Consider the following 22418-nt stretch of genomic DNA (forward strand, 5'->3'; position numbering starts at 1 on the left):
GACTCACAGGAAGAACCACGTGAGGACACAGAGCTTGCAGAACACAGCTGCAAGGGGAGGAATGCCAAGGACTGACGGGCACCGCCAGAAGCTCGAGTTTAGACTTGCGGCCTTCGGAACCTTGAGACGACACATTTCTGTTGTTCTGGACTGCCCCCCCACGCCCCCTCAACCCCGCCTTGGGCCCGGCTGTGTTCAGCCAGGGCGTCGTCATGGGCCCTCTACCCTCCCCGGCTCTAGCCTGTTTGCCTGAAAGCAGCCTCTGCAAGGCCGGCCCTCAGGAGGAGGGATGCGGGAGGGGGAAGGCGGAAAAAGAGGATGCCCTCCAGGTCTCTGACTTGAGCAGCCGGAACGGCGGCGCCCCCGCTCACTGGGGCGGAGAGCACGGCGGGAGCCACCCAGCTGGACCAGCTTGGCGTCCAGGGGGCCGATCCGGCACAGGACGGAATCGGACTGCGCAAAGGTGGTGTTCCAGGCCCTCCACCTGCTTTCCGAGTACCGTGCTTGTCACCTGGGCAGCGTTCTGCCCCATTTCCCATAACGCTCCCAGCCCCAAACACGAACCCACACACTCAATCACTAAGACGCATCTCGATGCCGGAACCGGCTTTCCGACAAAACTCCAGCGGCCCGGAGCTGGTGCCCTGCTCGGTTGGGCATTGAGCTTGTCAATCATCAGAGACCGTACATGACTGATGGAGACCAGTCTGTGGGTGGGGCGAGGCCAGATTTTGAGGCTCGGCTTCCGGCGACAGCGCGAGGGCCCGGGAGCCGGAAGTCCGCCGCGAGCGCTGGTTCCGGCGGCGGCGCGGGGGCGGCCGGGAGCCCGGAAGTGCGCCGATGGCTGTGGGTCCAGCCTGGGCCGCTGCCGGGGCCTGCCGCCGAGGTAAGATCGATACCGGCCTTGCGGGCATGGCTCCTGTGGCGGGGGCCGGGGCTGTGCTCGCCGGCGCGGCCGCTGTCGCGCTGCTCTCGGCCGTGTTCGTGCTCTACGAGCTGCCGCTGGACGCAGGTACCCGGCCGCGGGCGCTCGTCCGGAAGGGGGGCGCCGCCGAAGGCCGCTCGCGCGGAGCCCGGGGGCCGCGCGCGGGGAGCTGTACGGCCTGCGTGCGACCGGGGGCCGGGCGGAGCCGAGGAGGGCTTCACGTGCGGCCCGCAGCACAGCCGCCTCCGCGTGGGGAGCTAGAAGCGCCGGTACCGCGGGGCAGGGGGCCGGAGCACGCCTGGGCCCACCGAGCGACCCCCGAGGATCCCGCCCCGGCCTTGGCTAGTAAACAGGACGGGCAGTGTAGTAAGAATGGAGGCGTGTAAGGAACAGGGGTGCCCTGATCGGAGCCCCGTACCCCTCGTAAGGTGTTTTCCTCCTTCAGTTTGCCCGGTGATACTTGTTTACGTAAAATAGAGGAATGTGTTTTAGACCGTTAAGGAGCGTGTAGATTGTATTATCCCATTTCTCACATACGGTGGGGAGATTTGTTCACCCACCTTTGAGGAGAAGGTAGAGGCTCTTGAGAAAATACGAGAATTACGCCAGCCGCGGTTCCCAGCCAATAACCAGCTGAAATGGTAAAATTCACTTTTGCTGTGATAGTAAAAACATTTTGCTACGTATGTACATATAGTGGTGCAGAGAAGAACTGTTACGGAGTTTTGGCTTTTATTTTTCTGCAGGATAGTTCCAAATGCTCTTTTTTTTTTTTTTTTAATTGAATTATGGTTGACACACAGCATTACCCTAGCTTCAGGCTCCAGTTGCTTTGAGAAGCAGATGATTTGCTGATTTGCTGAACTTTCACCCCAAATAGGTGGAGTTCTAGTGCACTGGGTTCCCATCCTAGCTTTAGGGCATCTTGGTTACTGTAAGGATTGCTGTCAGGTCCTCCAGATCACCTATGGTTCCCCTTAGTTTAGAGTACATTTGGCACAAACACAGGTGGTTATCCCAGAGGGTTGTAGGTGGTAAGTAATTCTAGAAAACGGTCCAGGCTGAAGAAATCCATTTACTTTTCCAGGCTGCCTCTGCCACTTCCATAAAACAAACAAAAATCAGACAGGTTTGACCTGTTCTTCCAGGCTCAGAATTGTCCTGAAGACAAAGTTACTTAATGGGATAAATTTCAAATCGCCACTTGTCAAGGCCTTTTTATGCTTGAGAACGTTGATGTTTATATTTAAATATTTCGGTGGATAAGTCCAATGGTGCATTCCAGTAAGCCAGCTGAAACCGAGAAATGTCAAGTGTGGGGAGATGTAATTAACCTTCATTTGGCCCTTTGCTAACAGAAGGCATTCGCCTCAGGTGGGTGGGACAGAAGGCTGGTGAGCAGTGTGGATTTACTTCACATCCATACTCTTCTGGTTAAACAGTGAAAATGGTACACTTCTCAGGTGATTTTATTCTCCCGTCCCAAATGGTTATTGGGGGCAATTGAGAAGGATTTAATCGTTGTTTTGTCCTTTGGTTGGTGTGGTGACTATTTGGTCACCTGATTTGCCGTAAAATGGCAGCAGTTTGGTAAAATGGTGTCTTCTGGTCTGGCTTATTCATTACTACCCCAGGCATCTTCCCAGGCCTGTCTCTCTGGGCTCCAGTTTCCTTATCTGTAAAAGGGTACACTGGCCACTAATGAGAATAACCCAAGATGCTTTTAATTCATCGGACATTTGTGGAGTGTCTTGCTCTGTACCAGCCTCCCAGGTGATTGAGGGTGGGGAAATGCCCATCCTAAAGCCGGAGGTGGGAGCTGTATCACATTCTGTGTTGGCAGAGGGTAGTGGTCTTAGAGATCTTGGGTGTGTGACGACGTGCTGAGTAGAAAGTACTGGAACCTGATAAATGCACCACATTGTAAGGAACCCAGAGCAACCCTTGCATGATTGGTTACGTTTGGACTCCACGTTTACAGTTTCTAGACTTTAAAAAGCAGCTGTATTTCGTGATGTGGGGAATTTGAAGGAGTGGCCATTCTTTGATATTCTCATATTGACCAATCATGTTGTTATGCTGGACGTGTTAAAGTTGGGAGCAGATGCGTTTCTGTGACTGCAGAGATGCTCTTCAGTCACTGATTTGACACTGGATCTAACGGCAGCAGCTCTCGTTCCCGTCCTGCAGCTCACAGGGACTGCACAGCGATTAAGTAGTAATGCATTAAAAACAGTTTCTGAAAGGTTAACTAGACTTCGGGAATGTCTGATACATTTCAAAAACAAACTTGATATGTCCAGCTAGTGTTAGTGTTGTGTTGTAATTTCTAAGCATCATTTGCTTACAGAAATAAAAATATGAAACCATTGGATAAAAATCTGTAGCATTCATGTTAAGCCAACTTTGGGAAGTGTTTTGGTTAACAGGCTATCTTGTTTCAGTCTTTTTTATGTATGCTAATAGATATTTTTCTAAATGATTCCATTTTCCTGTTTTTCAGTTTTACAAAGAGCATTTTCACTGCATAAAGCACATTCAGTAAAGAATATGGAAACTACTTTGCAGTTGGTGAGAAATATTATACCTCCTCTAACTTCCAAGAAGCACAAAGGCCAAGATGGAAGAATAGGCATCGTTGGAGGCTGCCAAGAGTAAGTGACTGGAAAACGTTAGCGTTGAAGCATCAGTCTCTGTCGTCTGGCTGTCTGTCTGGTTGGACCCCAGTAATCATTTCTTAGTGTAGTCTGATGTTCTGACACCCGGGATTTTTCAGTGATGAACTTTGTGACTGAACAGGAGGCAACAGGAAGGGCCCCGAGTGAGCTGCTCACTGGTGTGCGGTGGGGGCTGGGACTGTTTTTTCTTGTTTTATACTTTCCTGTATTGACCAGGCTTTATACCTTCAACATGTGTTACTTTGTAATCAGGAGAAAACCAGCATGTGTTTGGTTTACTTTGTCAATTTGAAGATGTTCTCGGAAGTCATTAAGGAAATCTGACAGATCCTAGCCTTTTTTCAAGGCTTGTTTTCTTGTTTGTTTTTTTCCGAGATTTTGTTTATTTATTAGAGCACAAGCCGGGAGGAGGGGCAGAGGGAGAGGGAGAAGCAGACTCCCCGTGGAGCCCGACATGGGACCGATCCCAGGACCCCGGGATCATGACCCAAGCTGAAGGCAGACACTCAACCGACTGAGGCACTCAGGCGCCCCTCAAGGCTTGTTTTCTAGTTGTGTGTATTTTGCTGCTGTGTCGTTTGCACGTAAAATTTTATAATCTGTCCTCGTTTGTAAATGCCTTTGCCTTTGCCTCAAATTCGAGCTTGGTTCCCATTTCAGCTACTGCTTACTCCCCGGTCATATTGATGTGCTGTCTCTGCCTGGCTGTGTGTTTTCAGCGGTGTATCACGTGGTTAGGTGTGTAATAAGTTAGTACCTAGCTTGATTTGTTTCCTAACCCCATGTGACAGTAACTGCTCTTTTCACTCAGGCAAATGAGCCTGTTGGCATTTAGTCTGCCTGATGTACTTTATAAGACTTGTATGTTTTCTCTTCATTTTATGTTGTGCTTCCATTTTTTCCTTATTTTTGCTAGGTTTTTCCTTTTATTAATGTGGAAATTCTCTTGTGCTTTCAAATTTAGCTAGGGGTTGTCTTTCCTAACTACCATGCTGAATGACAAATGCCACTCAAGGGAGAGAGTTAACACTTGATCTGAGAACTCCTAGGGAATTCCTAGCACAACCCCTAACTCCTACACGGAACTTCGTACAGTGCTGCCTGTGTGCCTGGCCTAGTGGTCTGCTCTTGGGGTGGGAGTCCTTGGCCTCTTCTGGAATTTTCTTGGACAGAGTACGCAGGGGACCCTGTGGAGTACTTGCACACCCGCCGTGTCTTGCTGTGGTGGGTGGGCTGTGCCTTGGCTGAGTTGGGGATTCTCGGGTAGTGTGATTTTCTTTGACAAACTGTGCCTGTGATCGTGTTGTCCTCTAGCCTGTATTCTGCACTACAGAAGAGAAGTTTGCCTTAATTTATAAGTAGCTTGTTCTTGCTTGCATGTTTGTAAGATTTTCTTTTTCTTTAGAATTCCGCAGTTTCCTCCTGATGTCCGGTGTGTCTCATCTTCACTAATCTTACTTGAGACTTGGTGAGCCCTTTCTGTCTGTAGACATGGTCCCTTTGGATAAAGGAAATTGGCCTCTGTTACTGGCTCTCATTTCTCATCTGTTTTTTTCTCCTACTGCATTTTGGACTCTTGGATCATTAGCTCTTAGCTACTTTTCTTCCTTTAGGTCCCCAGTTAAAGGACTGCCCTCCTCCAGCCTCTGGGATGGAGGCCAGCAGTGCGGCCTTTGCCAGGCCCTTGGGCCCTTGATCCCTTGAGAGAGTTGAGGGAGTCAGGGGTTTTATGCCTCACATTCCCTCCATCTCCTGCCTTACACTGTGGGACATTTACATGGGAAGAACTGGCCATCAGGTTTTCTTTTCAGATAAGTCTGGTAGTGTAGCATGCAAGGGGCTAATTATCTAACTTAAAATATGTCCATTAGTTTTAGGAACTAACCTTTAAAGTAGGATCGTCTTTATTCTGATTATGAAGGTATTATCTGATTGTTGTAAAAATTCAAACACTGGAGAAGCGTGTGAAGTGAAAGCTTCATAGTACCCCATATAATAATAATACAGCAGGGGCACATTATTAGCCTTCCAGACTCTTCTGTGCATGTAACTATTTTTTACAAAACGGGGGCGTGTTGTCACTCTTTTGTGCCGGTCTCAGCCTGCCAGTAACCAGTGTTGTGGCTGGAGCTGCCCCCACGGTTCGTGTTATGATCACAAGATGCTCTTTAGCAACTATCAGGGAACTTTGAAAACATAAAGGTGTGTTACTTACAAGATCTGGAAATGACACAGCACTGGGGCCACGTAACAAGGTTGTGGGTGGACAGAGCACGTGGGCTTGGGTTCTCCTTTTATTGGGGGTGAGGGTGGGGGCTTAGGGTCTCAAGGGTTCACTCTTTATTGGTGAATTTAAGGCATGAATGTGGGGATTTAAAGCACCGGAAGAGAATACAAGTGGCCCAAATGGTCAGTTATTGAAATCAACTAAGATCTTTAAAACAAGCTAGCCTCAAGGGGCCGGGGCGGCCTGGCTCTCTACCTAGGGCCGGGCTGGTGAAGTGTCAGAGAGCGGTGTTGGAAGCGGATGCTTTTGCAGTCAGAGCTGACATCAGACGCTTGTATTACAAAACAGAGAAAACAAGTGTCAGGGCTTTGCGTTATGTGTGCTTGCGTTTGCATTACGTGAAGAGGTCACACCACCAGTGTCCTGGCTATCCGTCGTCCCATGTTGGTTCCTAGAGACCGGTTCTTGGTAAGTGCATGTGTGGTATTCGTTGCAAAGATGGGCTGTAACTTATTTAACCAATCCCTGTGGATAGGCGGTCCATCCCCTCTGTTCTTTTTCCCAACTAAACAGTATGGCTGTAGACATCCCTGTACATTTTTCTCTTGTATGTGCATCTGGTTATTTCCAAGGGATCGATTCCTAGAATTGATACTGGAGCAGAGTGCAGACATCTTAAATGTTGTGGACATTGCCAGTGTCTGTGTTTCAAATACAGGCATTCTGGAATGGTGGGATGGAAGCAGGAGGGAGGGGTGCGAGTCTCGGTGCCTGACGGTGCGCTGCTATTCTCGGCGCCTTCAGTGAGCGCTCACGGCCTCCTCAAGCCTCCACTTTGAACACAGTGCTGCAGAGAGCCGCTGGTCCTGCCGTGGTACAAAGGTCTGAAGTGACAGGCGCCTGGTGCCTTAGTGGATTGAGCGGTGGACTCTGGATCTCCGCTCAGGGTCTCGGGCTCCGTGCTACGAGGTGCTGGGCCCTGGGCTCTGTGATCCATGTCCGTAAGCTCCTGATACGGGTGTGCTTGCCTCCTTCTCAGGGGTGCTTGACTGCCCTTCTCTTCCTTTGCAGGTACACCGGGGCACCCTACTTCGCTGCCATCTCGGCTCTCAAAGTGGTACGTCTGTTTATAGCTGCTTTGTCAACAGTTGGATTCTTTCTTTTTTTTTTTTTTTTTTAAAGATTTTATTTATTTGAGAGAGTGAGTGCGTGAGAGACCATGAGCGGGGAGGGGTTTGTAGATGGAAATGTAGATGCCCCGCTGAGCAGGGAGCCTGATTAGGGGCTCGATCCCAGGACCCTGAGCTCATGACCTGAGCCAAAGGCAGACGCTTCACCGACTGAGCCCCCCAGGCACCTCAAGAGTTGGATTCTTTAAATACGATTAGAGAAATGTTTTCTGCTAGAAATGTAAATATCCTAGAGTAATTGTGGTTAAACACCTTTGACTCTATCCTGACACACTGCAGTGACAATGGAACTGGAATTTTTTTTTTTTTTTTGAAGATTTTATTTATTAGGGAGAGATACAAGCAGGGGCAGACAGAGAAGTAGACTCCCTGCTGGGCAGAGAGCCCGATGTGGGACTTGATCCCGGGCCCCTGGGATCACGACCTGAGCTGAAGGCAGCCGCTTCACCGACTGAGGTGAAGAACTGGAATTTTTTTAACTGAAGTTTTGTCACAACTGTCTTTCACCACCGTGATCCTAGAATGCCGCTTCAGTCCTAACTTAAGCAGTTGGCAGCTTTACACCTTGGCCATTTCCCAGGCCTTCGATCAAGTCCTAATGGCCCAGTTGGCACAGTTAATGTGAAACGTGCTCCCTGAGGCCCTCGGGTGACGCAGCCTGAGCTGGTCGGGGTTGACCTGCCTCTTGCGTGGCAGCAAAAGTCTGCTTTCTTGGGGCGCCTGGGTGGCTCAGTCGTTAAGCGTCTGCCTTCGGCCCAGGGCCTGATCCCAGGGTCCTGGGATCGAGCCCCACATTGGGCTCCCTGCTCCACTGGGAACCTGCTTCTTCCTCTCCCACTCCCCCTGCTTGTGTTCCCTCTCTCTCCGGATGTCTGTCTCTCTGTCAAATAAATAAATAAAATCTTCAAAAAAAAAAAAAGTCTGCTTTCTTTCCAGCCCTTTTCTCAGCTTCCGTCCTGCTCTGAGCCACCTGCTGTAGTCCAAGGGCCGTGCCGAGCGGGCCCTGCTCTGAGTCAGCTGCTTGTGCTCGTTTCTCAGGGCGCAGATTTATCCCACGTGTTCTGCACCCAGGAGGCTGCGCCTGTGATCAAGTCGTACAGCCCGGAGCTGATCGTTCACCCGGTTCTGTGAGTGGGGCCACACGGGGGTGCTTTACTCGCAGCCGTGCTCCTTGGCCACGGGGCCTTCTTGTGGGCTCTAAGTCTCTCCGCGGAGCGGCTGCCGTACTGGGAGGTGGTAGGTAGGTGCTGTCAGAAGAAAGGAGAAAGCTGTAAGGAGCCCACTGTCTGTGGTCGGAAGACAAGCGGCTGTGCATGGATGGCGTGGGACGAGGTCTGGGTCCCTGGAGCGCTGTGGTCCGTCAGAAATGGCTGAAGCTTCCTAGGAGAGGCCTGGGCCTTGCCTGCGGCTGTGCTGCTCATAGTAGCCATGAGGGGCCTGTCGGGCAGGCATGAGGCTTCCCCTTGTTCAGCAGATGCTTCCACGGGGACAGCATTGAACCAAGCAGACAAAATACCGGCTCCCATGTAGCTCCCTCTCTAGGGCAGCCCTGTGCCCTAGAACTTTCTGCAGTGGTGGAAGCATTCTCGGCGCCGTCTGGAACTGTGGCTGCTGAACACCTGAAATGTGGCCAGTGGGACTCAGAAGCTGAGTTTTTACGTGAATTAAACTTAGTAGCCACCTGTGGCTGGTGTCTGCCGTACTGGGCAGCACAGCTCTGGAGACGGATAGGCAAGAGAACAGGATGTCAGAGGGTGGTGAGGACCACGCGGAGGGGCAGAGCGGGGGACAGAGAACACCAGCCGTGCAGGCAGCACGCGTGCCACACGTCACGTGGTGTGCACGCTCGTGGCCCGTGTGCCGTTCTCACTAGGGTGATGCGGGCAGGGGCCCCGAGACTGGCACTCAGGTAGGGACTTGCAGACACGGGGAAGGGCTGGCGTCGCAGGAGTGTTGGGGGGCACTGGGGACTCAGGGCGGGGCGGGTGACTGGAGAGGTTCAGGGCCAAGCTGTGCAGGTCATGGGGCTCATCCTGCAGGTTTTGGCTTTCATGTAAATGAGGAGGAGGGAGGGGGGGCTGCCAGAGCCCTTGCACAGGGGAGGAACCGGATCCAATGTACATTTAAAAGACTTACCTGGCTGCTGTTGAGAATGAGCTTTGGGGCCGAGGATGGAAGTAGGGGTTGCATGAGGAGAGTGTTGTAAGAGTGAGTGATGGGGTAGAAGTAGGCGAAGGGGTCACATTCTAGGTACACTTGAAAGTGCAGCCCCAGCGTATGGTGACAGGTGGGATATGGGTTAGAAGGAGAAGATGAGAGTCTTGGAGGCTACTCTGGGTTTGGTCCGAGCTAGTTGGCAGTTGACAAGGGGGGCCACCTGGGGGAGCAGGTTTGGCGGGGGTGACCATCAGAAGCTGGCTTTTGGATGTGTTTTCAGTTGCCTGTTGGACATCCAGGCATTGCTCGGAGGTGTGGGACAAGAGTGGGGTGGTCAGGGAAGGTGTAGATCTGGGGGCTGTTAACGTGTGGAAGGTGTTTAAAGCCAGGCGACGAGGGTGAGGCTATGCAGGAGTGTGTGTCAGCAGGGACAGCCCAGCGTCCAACAGCCGGGAGCAGAGCGTGGGCAGGAGCGGGGGAGGTGGGGTGTTCTGGAGAACTGTTGGCACTCTTCTGGAAGGTCCTGTGTCCTTGCAGTCTGTCAGACATGGAGACTAAGCACGGGTGCTTGGATCTCACTGTGGGGTTGTTGGGGGCAAAGTCTTACAAAGTGGGTTCTAAGAGTCTGAAGAGAGAGATGAGCGGGAAGGTTATGGCGAAACGACACAGTCCCATATAGCTCTCAGGTCCTGTTGTAAGCGACAGCGTCCCCAGGTGCCCCTGTGTGTGCATAAAGTACCCCTGTGTGACGGAAACAAACCGGTTCATTCTAGAGGGTGAAGGCAGTTTTGAAAGTAGCCAGAATGTCTCAGTGTGGCTTCGTTTAGGTGCTGAAAGCTGGATTCCTGCATTGGGGTGTGAAAGGATGAGCCCGTCTACGGAGATGACAGGGGAGACGTGGGGATGGATGCAGGCTGGGGTCCTGGCCTGGGTCCTGCAACAGGAGAAGGAACCGGGGAAATCCAGAAAAACGTGCCGTCTCCCTAATAAGGTAATAAGCCAGCGCGCGCATATCGTACTAAACTGCTCCGGTCTCCTCTTCCCGATGCAGCGACCGCCCCAGCGCCGTTCCCAACGTGGAGGAGTGGCTGCCCCGGCTGCATGCCCTGGTCGTGGGACCCGGCCTGGGTCGAGATGATACTCTTCTCGAAAATGTTAAGGTAAATGTAGAGAATTATTGGACATGCCTCTCATGGACTCGGCTCGCGGAGTCAGAAGAGAAGCATTTTCTTGGAGTGTGTGGTGTTCGGTGTTCCGGTGCCTCTTGATGGAATAATGAAGAAGGTTTAGGGGAGAGAGGAGGCACTAGGCAGAGAGAGGGGAGTGAAGCTGAAACAGAACAGCCCAGACGGAATGAGTCTCCTGCTCGCGGGCCTCAGCCGTCATACTGCAGCGGTGGGGAGTCCCTGGGACCGCCCGGCGCTTGGGGTCTCCCCTCTGGAATGAGAAGCATGGTGATGGGTGCCTGGGGGCGGAGGGACAGCCACTCGGCCATCTCACAAAGTGCTGAGAGGACAGGGGTGCTGAACGAACCAGCAGTTCATTTGGGACAAACAGTTTGAGAGCCAGTCCTGTACAGTCGAGCAGCGGCTCTCGGTGACACGCTGCAAATGCAAGGCCTCTGAGTGGTCCTGGTTCGGAGCCGCCTGGAGCCAGCATGGGTCACGCCATGGGCCAGGCGACATCGTCTGATCTTGACCACTTGCTGAAAAGTAGGAGTAAATCCGAGCTGATGAGTGCAAGAGCCTTTGGTGCCTGTGAGGTGAGGGGGAGGCCCGAGTGGGGAAGCCCGTGTGTAGACAGTGGGTCTGCTCTTCACTCGTGTTCTGAGATGGTGGCTCTCCACACAGGGTGGCTGGGAGATGGGCTCTGACAGCCTCTCCACTAGGTGGTTTATCTCTGGAAAGATAGGCAAGTGAGGGCTCCTGCCAGAACGGGGATGACCCTTGGGATGATGGGCTTTGTGACCTTTTGTGACCTGTCCGTTAACCCCTGGGCCTGCTTGGTCACAACAGGGGAGCTCAGGATACTCTCTGGCCTCTTTGTCCTCCTTTCATGCTTGTTGTCCTCGATTCTCGAATCATGGTGATGTTTCTCGCATCCATACTTGGGAGACAGCTGGGCGCTGTTGGTGTAGACAGGTTGGACTTCGGCGTGGAGCAGCCTCGAAGGTGCGGCTGCTGCTTCCTCAGCAGAGCTGTTTGCGCAGGCCGTCGGTGCCCGCGCTGCGGCCTGAATGCGCGTGTCCCCCCAGATTCACGTGCTGGAATCCTAACCCCCAAGGTGAAGTGTCAGGAGGTGAGGCCTTTGGGGGGTGATTGGGTCATGAGGGTAGAGCAGCCTCCTGAATGGGACTCATGCTCTTATAAAGGGGCCCCCAGGGAGCTCCCTCCCCCTTCCACCAGGACACAGCAAGTGGTCTGGGACCTGTAGGAGACCCTCACTCGGCACCCACGTCTGGGACTTGTAGCTTCCAGAACTGTGAGCAGGGCACTCCTGTTTCCAGGCTACCCAGCCTGTGGCATTTGTCACGGCAGCTTGAGGGGGCTCCGTGTGGTCGGACCCCACTTGCTTCAGGAAGCCACTGGTCAGGGTGTCTCCTGAGCAAAGCCGCGAACGGCGGTGCCCCCCGGTCTTCTGGTGAGCTGCAGGCCGCGAGCCTGTCCTGCCGTGGCCGCGTGGCTTTCTGTGCCGGCGCACCTGACCCCGTGCGCGTCGTTCGCCCCAGCGGAGCTGCCGCGCCGGCCGTCGGCGCCTCACCCTCACCTCCCTGGGCTCCCCGAGAGTTGGCCGCTTCGTTCCTCAGCAGAGCTCACGCGCAGAGAACATTTAAGATCTGGGGTGAGAAATGAAGAACTTATTTTTGAAACAACAGTTTAAATGAGTAGGAAAATGTGCTTGGATTTTACCAGAATTCCTCATAAGTACTCTTCTCCCTTGGGACAAATTCGAGTGCAAGGGCCGCACCCAGCACTGGCCGGGGGACCCGAGACGGGCTGTGCGCCTTCGCTGACCGTGGGCTTCCTCATCCGCTCGGCTCTTTTCCCGGGTTACTGCGCTCGGTACATCTGTGACCTGTGCACCCCCATTGCGTGTGTTTTCTGGGCGCTTTCTTTTGCTGCACTCCGTTCCCACACAAGCCCTGCGTCGCGTTCTCCTTATTCTACAAATGAGAGAGCCTGTTGGCCTTCTGCTTCCTGCTCCGTAGCACTTACTAGATGTTTCCCGAATGAATTCATCGTCTGCTGCGGTCCTGAAAACAGCCCTTTTAGATAGATTTCTCTTACCATTTTTCTTTTTTTTTCCCCCTAAGATTTTATTTATTTGACAGCACAGAGCAGAGGGGATGGGAGAGGGAGAAGCTGGGAGCCCGAAGCGAGGCTCTGTGGGGCTCGATCCCAGGACCCTGGGATCATGACCTCAGCCGAAGACAGACACTTAATCGGCTGAGCCACCCAGGTGCCCCTCATCCTCCTTTTCCTGATGAGGAAATTGAATCTTGGAGAAATTAAATTACACCCCTGAAGTGGCTGTGTCGCAAGTAAATTGCTGAGTTCTTTAGTTTCAGAGTTTTTACATGCATTTAAAGTGTCAAATTCAGTGGTTTCTAAGTACATTCACAGTTGTACAGCCACTACCATGAGCAGTTCTAGAACATTCTCCTCATCCCAAAAAGAAACCCCACATTTACTAGCAACTGCTCCCTTTTCCTCTCCAACTCCCCAGCCCCTGGCAGCCTCTCCTCCACCTGCGGAAGGTGGGTTTGCTGATTCCAGACCTTTCCCAGCAACTCGGTCTTACAGGACGCAGTGCTTGTGACCAGCCGTGTTCACTCAGCAGCATTTCGGGGGTTCACGTGCGTGTGGTGTGGGTCGGTGCTCCGCTCCGCTCCTTGCTGCTGGGTATCCCTTGTGTGGACGGACCCCATTTTGTTTATCCATCATGTGACGGGCGGTCAGGGGCTTGTGCTCCGGGCTGTTGCGAGCAGGGCCACCCGGATCGTTGTGTACAGATTCTTGTGATAACCCTGCTGCACATTTGCAGGACCTCCTGCTTGCCGCGGTTTTTTTTTTAGCATGAATTTTTACTTCTGATCAAGTCCTGTATTTTCTTTTAAGAGCTTTATGGTTTCAGCTCTTATGTGTAGGTCTCTGGTCTGTTTTGCTAAATGTTTATGTCTGGTGTAAGGAGTGGAAATTCCGCTGCAGCACTGCTCTGCTCGAGTGGACTGTCTGGGCACCCTTGCTGAAGTCTGGACAGAAGGGCGCTCTTGTCTCTATTCGTGGATTTGTACGGCTGTCCTGGGCTGGAACACCCAGTCCGATGGCGTCCGCTCTGGTCCCGCCAGCGCTGCTCGCTTCAAGCGTGTTGTGGCTGCTTGGGCCCTATGTATTTCCAGGATTTTTGGATCAGAAGAGGCGGCGGGGATTCCGACAGGGCACATGCGGAATGTGTAGGTCAGCTGGGGTGGGGGTTGCTGCTGTGCGGTATTCAGTCTTCCCCGTTACATGCTGGTTTTGAACCGGAGTTTCTGGGTCTAGGATGTAGGCTCTTGACCAGCTCCCCTCGTGCTAAGTCTACTCCCCTGTAGCTTGCTCTTTCTTAATGGTACGTCCCGGAGGCTTTTCCCTGATAGGACATGCACACGTTCCTTATAGTTTTAGTAGCTGCATCACGATCTGCTATATTTAACTAGTTCACGTAGTGGCTTCTGGCTTTTTCTGACTATGTTAGCGATGTCTCAGACGTTTCTGCACACTGTCCATTTTGGGTGTGTCCTTCAGGAGAAATGTCTAGGAGCTGTGTGGCCGCAGCAGCTCCTTCTCCCCCGGGCGCCGTCTCCCCCGGGCAGCACTCCTGGTTCGACTGTAGCTGCCCTCACTGCCCGACTCACGGCCCGCTGCTCGGCCGGCACCCAGCCCTCCCGACGTGTGGCTGTGCGGCTCCCTCCCTCCTTGGCCGTCCTCCCCGCAGGCGACGTTGTTGACTAGACGTGGGTGGGGCAGGGGCGATGCCGGCGGTGGCCTCCCCTGCGGCTGCCGTTGAGGTCCTGCCAGCTCTCTTGCCAAGAACTGGGTCAGTCCTTAGAGTGGGTATTTCTCATCCTCATACAAACTTCAAATTATTATTTGAGGCATTATCCTCATTTTATAGACCAGAAAACAGAGTTTCAGAGAAGTGACGTGACTTTACTCAAGTTCACACAACGGAGTCTTGTGGACTCTGAGCCTGTGTCCTTCAGTCCCAGCAGCTGTGCTGGGTTCCGGAGCTGTGTCCTGATGATGTCCTAGACGCTCAGTCGCTGTCTGTGGACTCGTTTCACTCGGAGCCTAAGTCAGAAGCTGTCGCACAAAGAGGTCAGCGCTTCTTCAAGACGAGGACTCGGCCACTAGAGCAGCCATCCCTTGGCCAGGATTTATTTGCTGGTTCCTTTGCTTTGCCTCTTGGGGCCAGAAGGCACTCCCTAGGGAGCTGTGCTGTTGGGGCATTGGGAATGGTGGCCACGGCAGAACTCCACGGCCGGGGCTCAGACAGCAGACCTCTGTCCTCTCCCAGTCCTGGAGGATGTCCATGAGCAAAGCGGCGGCAGCTTTGGGTTTTTCCTGAGGCCTCTGTCCTCGGCTGGTAGATGGCTGGCTGCCTGCCCACTGTGTCGTCATCTGGCATGTCCCCGTTGTCTGTGTGCTGGTCTCCTCCTGTGAGGACACTAGGTATCCTGGAGTGGGGCTCTTGCTTCGCCGTTCTCAATGTTTTCTGCTCTCAAGTGTGTGTTTCAGGGGGAGATGGCGGTTACACGCTATTGCAACGTGTCATCTTGTCGTAAAATGCTGGTTCGTGATACGTGACCGTGTATGTGGATCTTAGATAGGTACATAATTTGGCAAGAAACCTCTGAGACTTTTAGTATAACTTTTTCAGAGAGGCGATTCCCTTTTATTATTATGGCCACTTACTTTAAAACCAAAGTGCTGAGAAAACATGCACAAAAACTCATGATTTGGGGGAATTCTGAAGACTTGAGATTTTTCCTGCAGGAGCCCCGAGGGTCAGTGTTGGTGGGACACCGGGCGCCTCTAGCTTGGGCTCAGCCTCTGTGGGCTCGCCCGGCCCGGCGCTGGGTCTCTGGCGTCCCACGGACTCCTGTTTCCAGAATTCCCAGGACTCCTGCCTCACACGGGGGCTGCTGTCCGTTCGTTGGGGTGTTTCTGCTTACTGTCCGCGGTGATCGTTGTCTGCGTGTCGTGGACGACCGGTGTTGCAGTTCGTCACAGAACTGCTTGCTTGGTTGTCTTCTCCTTCCCTGAGGGGTGACGGGCTTGTTGCTCAGCAGATCTTTCTTTCCTTACAGGGCATTTTAGAAGCATCCAAGGCCAGGGACATCCCCATCGTCATCGATGCAGTGAGTGCGACTCTCCTCTCCCGCCCCTTCGCCCGGCTGGGCCCCGGGGGCTGGGCTGTACATACCTGTCCTTGTCTGTAGGACGGGCTGTGGCTGGTCGCTCAGCACCCGGCCCTCATCCAGGGCTACCGGAAGGCCGTTCTCACTCCCAACCACGTGGAATTCAGCAGGCTCTCTGAAGCTGTGGTGAGTTTGCTGACCACCCAAAAGATGGGGCGTAAGCCCTCCGGGTCCTGAGCAGGGGTGAGGGACGGCTCTGCTTCTGCCCCGGCCCCACCTGTCCCTGTAGGGGCGGACGTGCAGATGGCCAGCGAGTAGATGCATGTTGCCCACATGCTAAAAGTGCTCTTCTTTCTCGGTGGTGCGTGGAATGATGGGGCATCTTCTCACTAGCACATCTGTGACTGGGTGAGAGGCGGGGTGGCGGGCTCTGGGCGGAGCACTCCATCCCTGTCCTGCGTTGCCTCGCCTGTGAAATGTGGGTCCTGAGAGCATCAGCTCCTAGAGTCTGAGGACAGAACGAGATGATGAATATAAACCCACAAGTTCCTACGGAGCGAACGTCCCGTAGGTGTTAGTGCGTGATTGTTCAGAGCTGTCACCTCTGCAAACCTGTGAGCCTCCAGCCGTGGGCAGTGCTCCCTTTGATCCAGGGGTGGGGGGACGGTCCCTAAGCAGCATTCGTGCATCCGCCCAAGGACTTGCTGTGCACGTACTCTGGGCCTGCGTTCCCCAGTGGACGAATGTACGTCTCCGCGGGTGGGGCTGGAGCTGCTGGAGGAGTGTGTGTGTAGGGTGGGGGCTGAAGACCAGGGTGGACGGGCAGGACGTACCCGTGCTGGTGGGCTCCTTTCATGTGTCTGACAATGGCCTGGGCTGGGCTGTCCTGTCCCGCCTTGCAGCTGAGAGACCCTGTGGACGGCAGCGATCATCGCGAAGCTGTACGGAGACTCAGCCAGGCCCTGGGGAATGTGACCGTGGTCCAGAAGGGGGAGCGGGATGTGATCTCGGACGGTGAACAGGGTGGGTAGCCGTGGGCTTCACGCATGTCACTCTGTGGTGGTAGAAAACCGCAGTCACCCACGTTCCACACACAGGGGCTTCCCGATGAGGCTGGTTTTCTTTCTTTCTTGTGAAGGGCAGTGATCACTAGGAGCGTTCATCCTCCCGGGCGCCCGGTGCAGCGGCTGGTTCTGTCCCCGACCGTGCTGTGGGGCTGCGGCCCTGCCAGCAGGTGGCGCTCCGGGGCCCCGGCCTGCTGCCTCCTGCTCGCGGGAGAGGCGGTTACCTGAATATTTCACTGCATTTTCTTCTGTCCTAAGACAGGCTGGAAAGTGAGGGAATGCTGGGAGCCGATGCGGGTGGAGGGGGTTGCCGGGTGCTGGATGTGGCAGCTTCCCCCTTGTTCTGTGCCTCGGGTCGGCCAGCCGTCCAGTGGGAAGAGCAGGGGGAGGTTATGGTGGGTGTCTGAGCTGGGCCATCAGTGACAGTGAGCTGCAGAGCCTCCCCAGCGCCCCGCAAACAGGCCCCCCGTCGCGTAGCCTGGGAGGCAGGGAGCACACCCGTTGTTGTAACAACGTGATACAGAACTGCTGTCGTGTGTAGGGCTGCTGACCAGGGAGCGGGAGGCATGCTCTCACGCCCACGCCACTGGACAGGAAACACCATGGGAGTGTTCGCTGAGGGACCCTGGAACCTTTGGGGTTCTGCTGCTGGAAAGTGCTCTAGACTGACACGTTCAGAGGATATAACCACGCATTTTCCGAAGCGGCTGCTGGTTAACAGCACAGATGGATGGGTGGCTGCTGGCTGGGTCCACGCAGGGGCACCGCTGTGGGTGTGCACGTCCTTGAAGGTGGCGCGTGTCCCTGAGGGGCCATGGGCAGTCCAGGCTCCAGGGGCCTGTGACCCGAGGACCCCGGGTACCTGTGCTCTTGTCCCCCATCTGCTCGCCGGCCTGGGTCTGCCATCCTATAAACCAGGCTGCCTGGTTACGAACAAAGGGGAAGAGCTGCCGCAGATCGAGGTAGTGGCTCGGGCACAGGCGAGCTCGTCCCCTGACGGCCGTGTCCCTCCTGCCCCGCAGTGCTCGAGTGTGCCCAGGAGGGCAGCAGCCGCAGGTGCGGTGGCCAGGGAGACCTGCTGTCGGGCGCCCTGGGTGTCCTGGTGCACTGGGCGCTGCACGCCGGACCCGAGAAGACAAACGGGTATGTGACATCTTCAGTTGTCCTCCCTTGAGAGTTTTGAACCATGTGAGCCATTCAAGCTGCCCATACGTTTAAAATGTAGCCGCGTGAAACGGTGTTCGTGGAAGTGATCCCGGGGGGGTGGGTGGTGATCCCAGAACAGTCACCTGGGCCGCTCTTGCTCCGTGTGAGGTCCGGGCCCAGCCTTCTGGCTCGGTGCCGCTGGCTCTGGGGCGTCAGTGTCAGCTTGAGATCCTGTTCTGGGGGGTGCGATGTGCACCCTCCATAAAGCAAAACAGTGGAACAGAAACCCACAGGACAGAGGTGAGCTGACCTTGACTACTGTCCTGAAAGATGGGAGTTTCCCTAGGAGGCAGAACGCGGAGATGCAGGCTTGGCCCACATCCACGGTCAGAGCTGTGAGCGCAGGCAGGGCTCCGTCCTCTACACCCATCACAGGACGGTGGTGGCCATATACCTGTGAAGCCTATGAGGCCGTGGGGTGGTGGGACACCAGGAGGCAGGGAGCCCATGCCGGGGGTGTATACATGTGGAAACAACTGTGCGGGCATCTGATGATGGGGGCAGGAACCCGCATTCTCAGATCTTCAATAGTCCGTCCCTGGCGCTGAAGATCACTATAAACCGTGACCATCGGGGTAGCAGTGCTGTCCTGTTCTCCAGGTGGGTGGGTATTGACGTGTCCTGTCTGGGAGTAGCCACGTCCCTGGTGGTGAGGCTCCCTTGTGCTTCCGAGGCACAGCAAACTTGAAATGGCCTGTCTGGGGTCCTGGGGGGAGAAGGGGGGCAAGTCGGAGTGTGCGGTGTGTGCAGGCCCCTGCTGTCTGACGGTCGTCCCTCTCCAGGTCCAGCCCTCTCCTCCTGGCTGCCATGGGTGCGTGCTCTCTTGTAAGGCAATGCAGCCGCCAGGCCTTCCAGAAGCATGGCCGTTCCACCACTACCACCGACATGATCGCGGAGGTCGGGCCCGCATTCCGGATTCTCTTTGAAACCTGAGCCAAGGCACCGGGAAGCAAGCGGCACCACGGATGGGGAGGTGACGCTTGTCACAGGAACCAGCCCACATCCTGGGTCCCAGTCCTCGGGGGAGCAGAGCAGCGTGGTCCAAGGGGGGGGGGGTAGGTTGACTGCATGCAGAGCTGACGCTGTTAACAGGGACACTAACCCAAGGATCCTGAACTTTTCTTAGCTGCTCAGCAGGAAACAAAGAGCCACTGAACTCTGCGTGTGCTCCAGGACACGGTCCCCTCCTAGTCTGGGCCCATTTGTCCTCCTCCCTATGCGTCCGTGTGACACGTTCCCCGGGGTGGACACCCCTGACGGGGATCTGTCAGTCCCGCTCAAATACCTGCAAGTTGTGCTTTTGAAACCGCAGTCCCCAGGCGCTGTGGCATTCGTGGTCTTGCTCACGGGTGCTTTTGAAACACGAGGGTTCTAGGCAGCAACAGTAAGTGTGGCTGGTGGGGTTCGTTGAAGTACTTCAGCGCACCAGTGGTCGGTCTTTGGAGGAAACGGCACCGGCCCAGAGCACGCGGGGGGCCCTGGGATCCTCCGTGTGCGCACTCGAGCCCGGGGCGGCGGGAGGCGTGCCTGCGGGAGTCGCGGAGTCATCGTCTGTGATGGGGCCCATCCGCTGCTCTCTCGGGAGGAGGCAGACGAAGCTGGACATTTGGAGGGCACGGAGGCGGCCCCGGCTGGGGGGCCTGAATGCCGTCGTTGAAAGTGGCTGTGTCCTCAGGAGCTTCCACTGAAGCACTTAGGTCCGCGGGACGCTGTTAGCCTCTGGCTTCTGGATGGAGCTTTGGGTGGATGGTTTTGCCTGCGGCCTGAGCTGCTGCTCAGTCTGTCTCTGTGCCGTCTGTCCTGCACACGCAAGCACTTCCGTAGGTTTCATGATGTTTTCTGCAAGGGCGGGAGCTGCGTGGATCCTTTGTGTTCCTCTTGGTTGATGCTCTGATTCAGATTCCTCACCCCAAACCGATCCTACTTTAAAACCAGATTTTAGAAAATGTTTGCTGCTCTTGTTTCAGATGTAATCGAGAAGCGTCACTGTTTGGGGGGGGGGCGTTATATCTAAATCCTGGTAACCATTAAAAGGCAAATCTGGTTTATTTTAACGTGGAGTTTTGTATTTTTTTCTCACAGAGCCCAAACCCACCTTCCAACTTTCCTGAGTGAGGACACTGTCAGCAGGGGGACAAAGGTGCAAAAGCCTATTTCTCAGTTAACGGTTTTCACCAGTACCTACCCACCTTGTTTTTTTTTTTTTTTAAGATTTTATTTATTCGACAGAGATAGAGACAGCCAGCGAGAGAGGGAACACAAGCAGGGGGAGTGGGAGAGGAATAAGCAGGCTCATGGAAGAGCCTGATGTGGGGCTCGATCCCACAACGCCGGGATCACGCCCTGAGCCGAAGCAGACGCTTAACCGCTGTGCCTACCCACCTTGTTAAAATGAAATAGTCCTTTCTCCTTCCACAGAAGGTGAAATTCAGGAGTCATGATTATTTTTTATGTTTTCACTCTGAATAAGTACAAATCCTCTTACTCAAATGGGAGTGAGGAGTGTATCCAAGTAGCCAGCGGCTAATGTAAAAAGAACCCGTGTGGACCTACGAGGTCCAGCTTAGGGCATGCTTTTACCCTGAGACCAAGACAGCAGAGCACGGAAGTACTTGCATGGCCAGGTTCAGCCTCTGGCCATCGTGGGACAGTGTGATCCCCACGTACTGAAGGGACCCTGTTTGGGTGTCCTTGTCAAGGGCCTACCTGCCAGGTGGGATCTTTGTGCGAGCTGGGTCACCGTTGGCAGGTCCGTCTCTGAGCGGGTTTCCTCACCTGCAGAATAGGACACCAGTGCCTTTTGGGGTCACGAAGGTCAGTGACGAGTGAGTGCGGCTGTCGAGCGTCCCCACCGCGCCCACAGGCCGTGCCAGCCCGACAGTGGACAGTTAGCGTGGCCTGGCCAGGCAGAGAGCAGGCTGTGAGCGCTGGTTCCGCCTCCTGCTCTGCGGTCAGACCGACCAGTGCATCCACCACACACTGGTTTTCTGTGGTCAACACGTTGCTTTTGTAACAAACATAGGAAGACCGCCTCCCGTCTGCAGGGCAGGGCGTCCTCATCCCTAGTTCAGCACCGCCCCGTGCTCGAGGTGCAGGCCACTGTGTTCTGCTTGACCCCGGCCACAGCCCTGGACCCCTTGTAGGACTACATCCGCCGCTCAGGGCTCATGGTCCTCCCCAGGGGCCCGCATCAGGACCAGTTTGGCCCCTATGTAAGGCCATCGGTACCACGAAAAACCCACTTTCAGGCACACGTTATCGGCTGGATTGACTTTAATGTTGACCGACCAGCCACGACGGGAAGCTTTCGCGTAAGCTCAGGACGGTGTTGGAGGCCGTCAGCTCCCTGGTCTCTGGTCTCCTGTCCGCTGATCCAGCAGCTCCCATGTGGATGTGCTGCTCCTGTCCTGGGGAGAAAAGGAGGCACGGGGGGAGTGGGCCACAAGGGCTCGCTGCCCGCCCCGATGGCTCCACAGGGCCCTCCTGAAGGCGCGGGGGCAGGGCGGGGGCTCAGTGGACACCCGGGCTGTCTGTTCCACATCTGCGTGGTGCCACCTGGTTTACGCGGCACGTCAGGGTGACCGTGCCCGCTGTCTCCAGGCCGCAGTGGCAGCGGCTCACCTTAATGCTGATGCCATGGGCGACGAGGTCCCGGCGCAGAGCGTCACACGCCTCCAGCAGGGGCTGCCTATCCAGCTGCTGCTGCCGTCGGGCCTCCCTGGTGGCCGCTCCCGTGGCCAGGGCGAACTGCCGGACCTGGAGCCGGAACCGGACCAGCTCCTCCACCACGCTGTGCAGAGTGGCCTGGCTGCTGTCCCCTGAAACAGACTACACCAGGCAGAACGGCACGGTTAGCGGGGCCCAGGCAGTCGCCCAGGCCAGGCCCAGCTAGGCGGTGCGGGGGGTTCAGTGCCAACCTGATCCAGGGCACGTCCTCCCCGGGGCTCTCCCCCCTGGGCCTGGGGTGCTGGCCAGTCCCCGCTCTCCTGGCCTGCACACCCTGGCCACCAGGCAGAGCTCCCTGATGCTGCCGGGAGGGGCAGACCCAGGGCTTCCCTGTCCGTGTCCTCGGGAGCTGTCTCCGTGAGGCCAGCTGGCTGGGCAGCCCCCCGCCCATCCCACAGATGTGCAAACGTCTCAGGTGATGTCTTCAGCAGCGGGCTCCCCAGGCGGTGTGGGGGTGCAAGCCATGCGGACTCAGGAAGCCGAATCTGTTCCTCTGACCAAACACTGAGAACAACGTCCACCCCGCGTGTGGCTCGTGCACAGTACACGCTCACTGCCTGTTCACAGACCGTCTCCACGCCCGGCCGGAGTTCGCCGTGGGTCCTGTCCTCTCCCACCTACACGACTTCTCCTTCCTAACCGGGAGGGGTCGCTACTGCCTGTCGGTGCTCACGGGTGTGAAAGGACATATTTTACAATCTGGGTCACGCTTCTCAAACCTACAGAGTTCTGTCACTGCTTCCACAATAAAAGACCATTTTTCTGGTTACAAAAACATGAGCCGAAGTGGGAGCCAGAGTCGGCCGTCAAGGTGGGGGAGGTGAACGAGCAGTGTCTGACAAGGG

At 55.2% G+C, this 22418-nt stretch overlaps 2 protein-coding genes across 8 annotated transcripts in view; one reads left to right on the plus strand and one right to left on the minus strand.

Annotated features, from left to right (window-relative positions):
- Positions 1–764: 764 nt before the first annotated feature.
- On the plus strand, positions 765–19901 carry NAXD (NAD(P)HX dehydratase). Of its 6 annotated transcripts, none has more exons than XM_040624597.1 (10): positions 765–886; positions 3429–3579; positions 6902–6947; positions 7957–8147; positions 10229–10337; positions 15527–15577; positions 15659–15763; positions 16480–16600; positions 17664–17784; positions 18630–19901. In XM_040624597.1, exons 1-10 carry the CDS (start codon positions 841–843, stop codon positions 18778–18780), a joined length of 1092 nt encoding a protein of 363 aa, XP_040480531.1. In that variant the 5' UTR covers positions 765–840; the 3' UTR covers positions 18781–19901. The 6 variants fall into 6 exon arrangements, with proteins under 6 accessions (XP_040480531.1, XP_040480547.1, XP_040480520.1 ...); XM_040624613.1 differs by having other exon boundaries at positions 8059–8147; XM_040624586.1 differs by having other exon boundaries at positions 879–1012.
- A 1204-nt stretch (positions 19902–21105) lies between these two features.
- The window catches only part of CARS2 (cysteinyl-tRNA synthetase 2, mitochondrial), a 45819-nt gene continuing 44506 nt past the window's right edge, over positions 21106–22418 (minus strand). For both annotated transcript variants that reach the window (XM_040624623.1, XM_040624628.1), the window contains 2 exons: positions 21469–21675; positions 21106–21254 (listed from right to left, as the gene is read on the minus strand). In XM_040624623.1, coding sequence (XP_040480557.1) covers positions 21186–21254; positions 21469–21675 — 276 coding nt within the window. In that variant the 3' untranslated portion in view covers positions 21106–21185. The remainder of the gene's footprint in view (positions 21255–21468; positions 21676–22418) is intronic.

The sequence above is a fragment of the Ursus maritimus genome, unplaced genomic scaffold, assembly GCF_017311325.1.
Source record: "Ursus maritimus isolate PB19 unplaced genomic scaffold, ASM1731132v1 scaffold_10, whole genome shotgun sequence".
In the NCBI taxonomy this organism is placed as follows: Eukaryota; Metazoa; Chordata; class Mammalia; order Carnivora; family Ursidae; genus Ursus; species Ursus maritimus.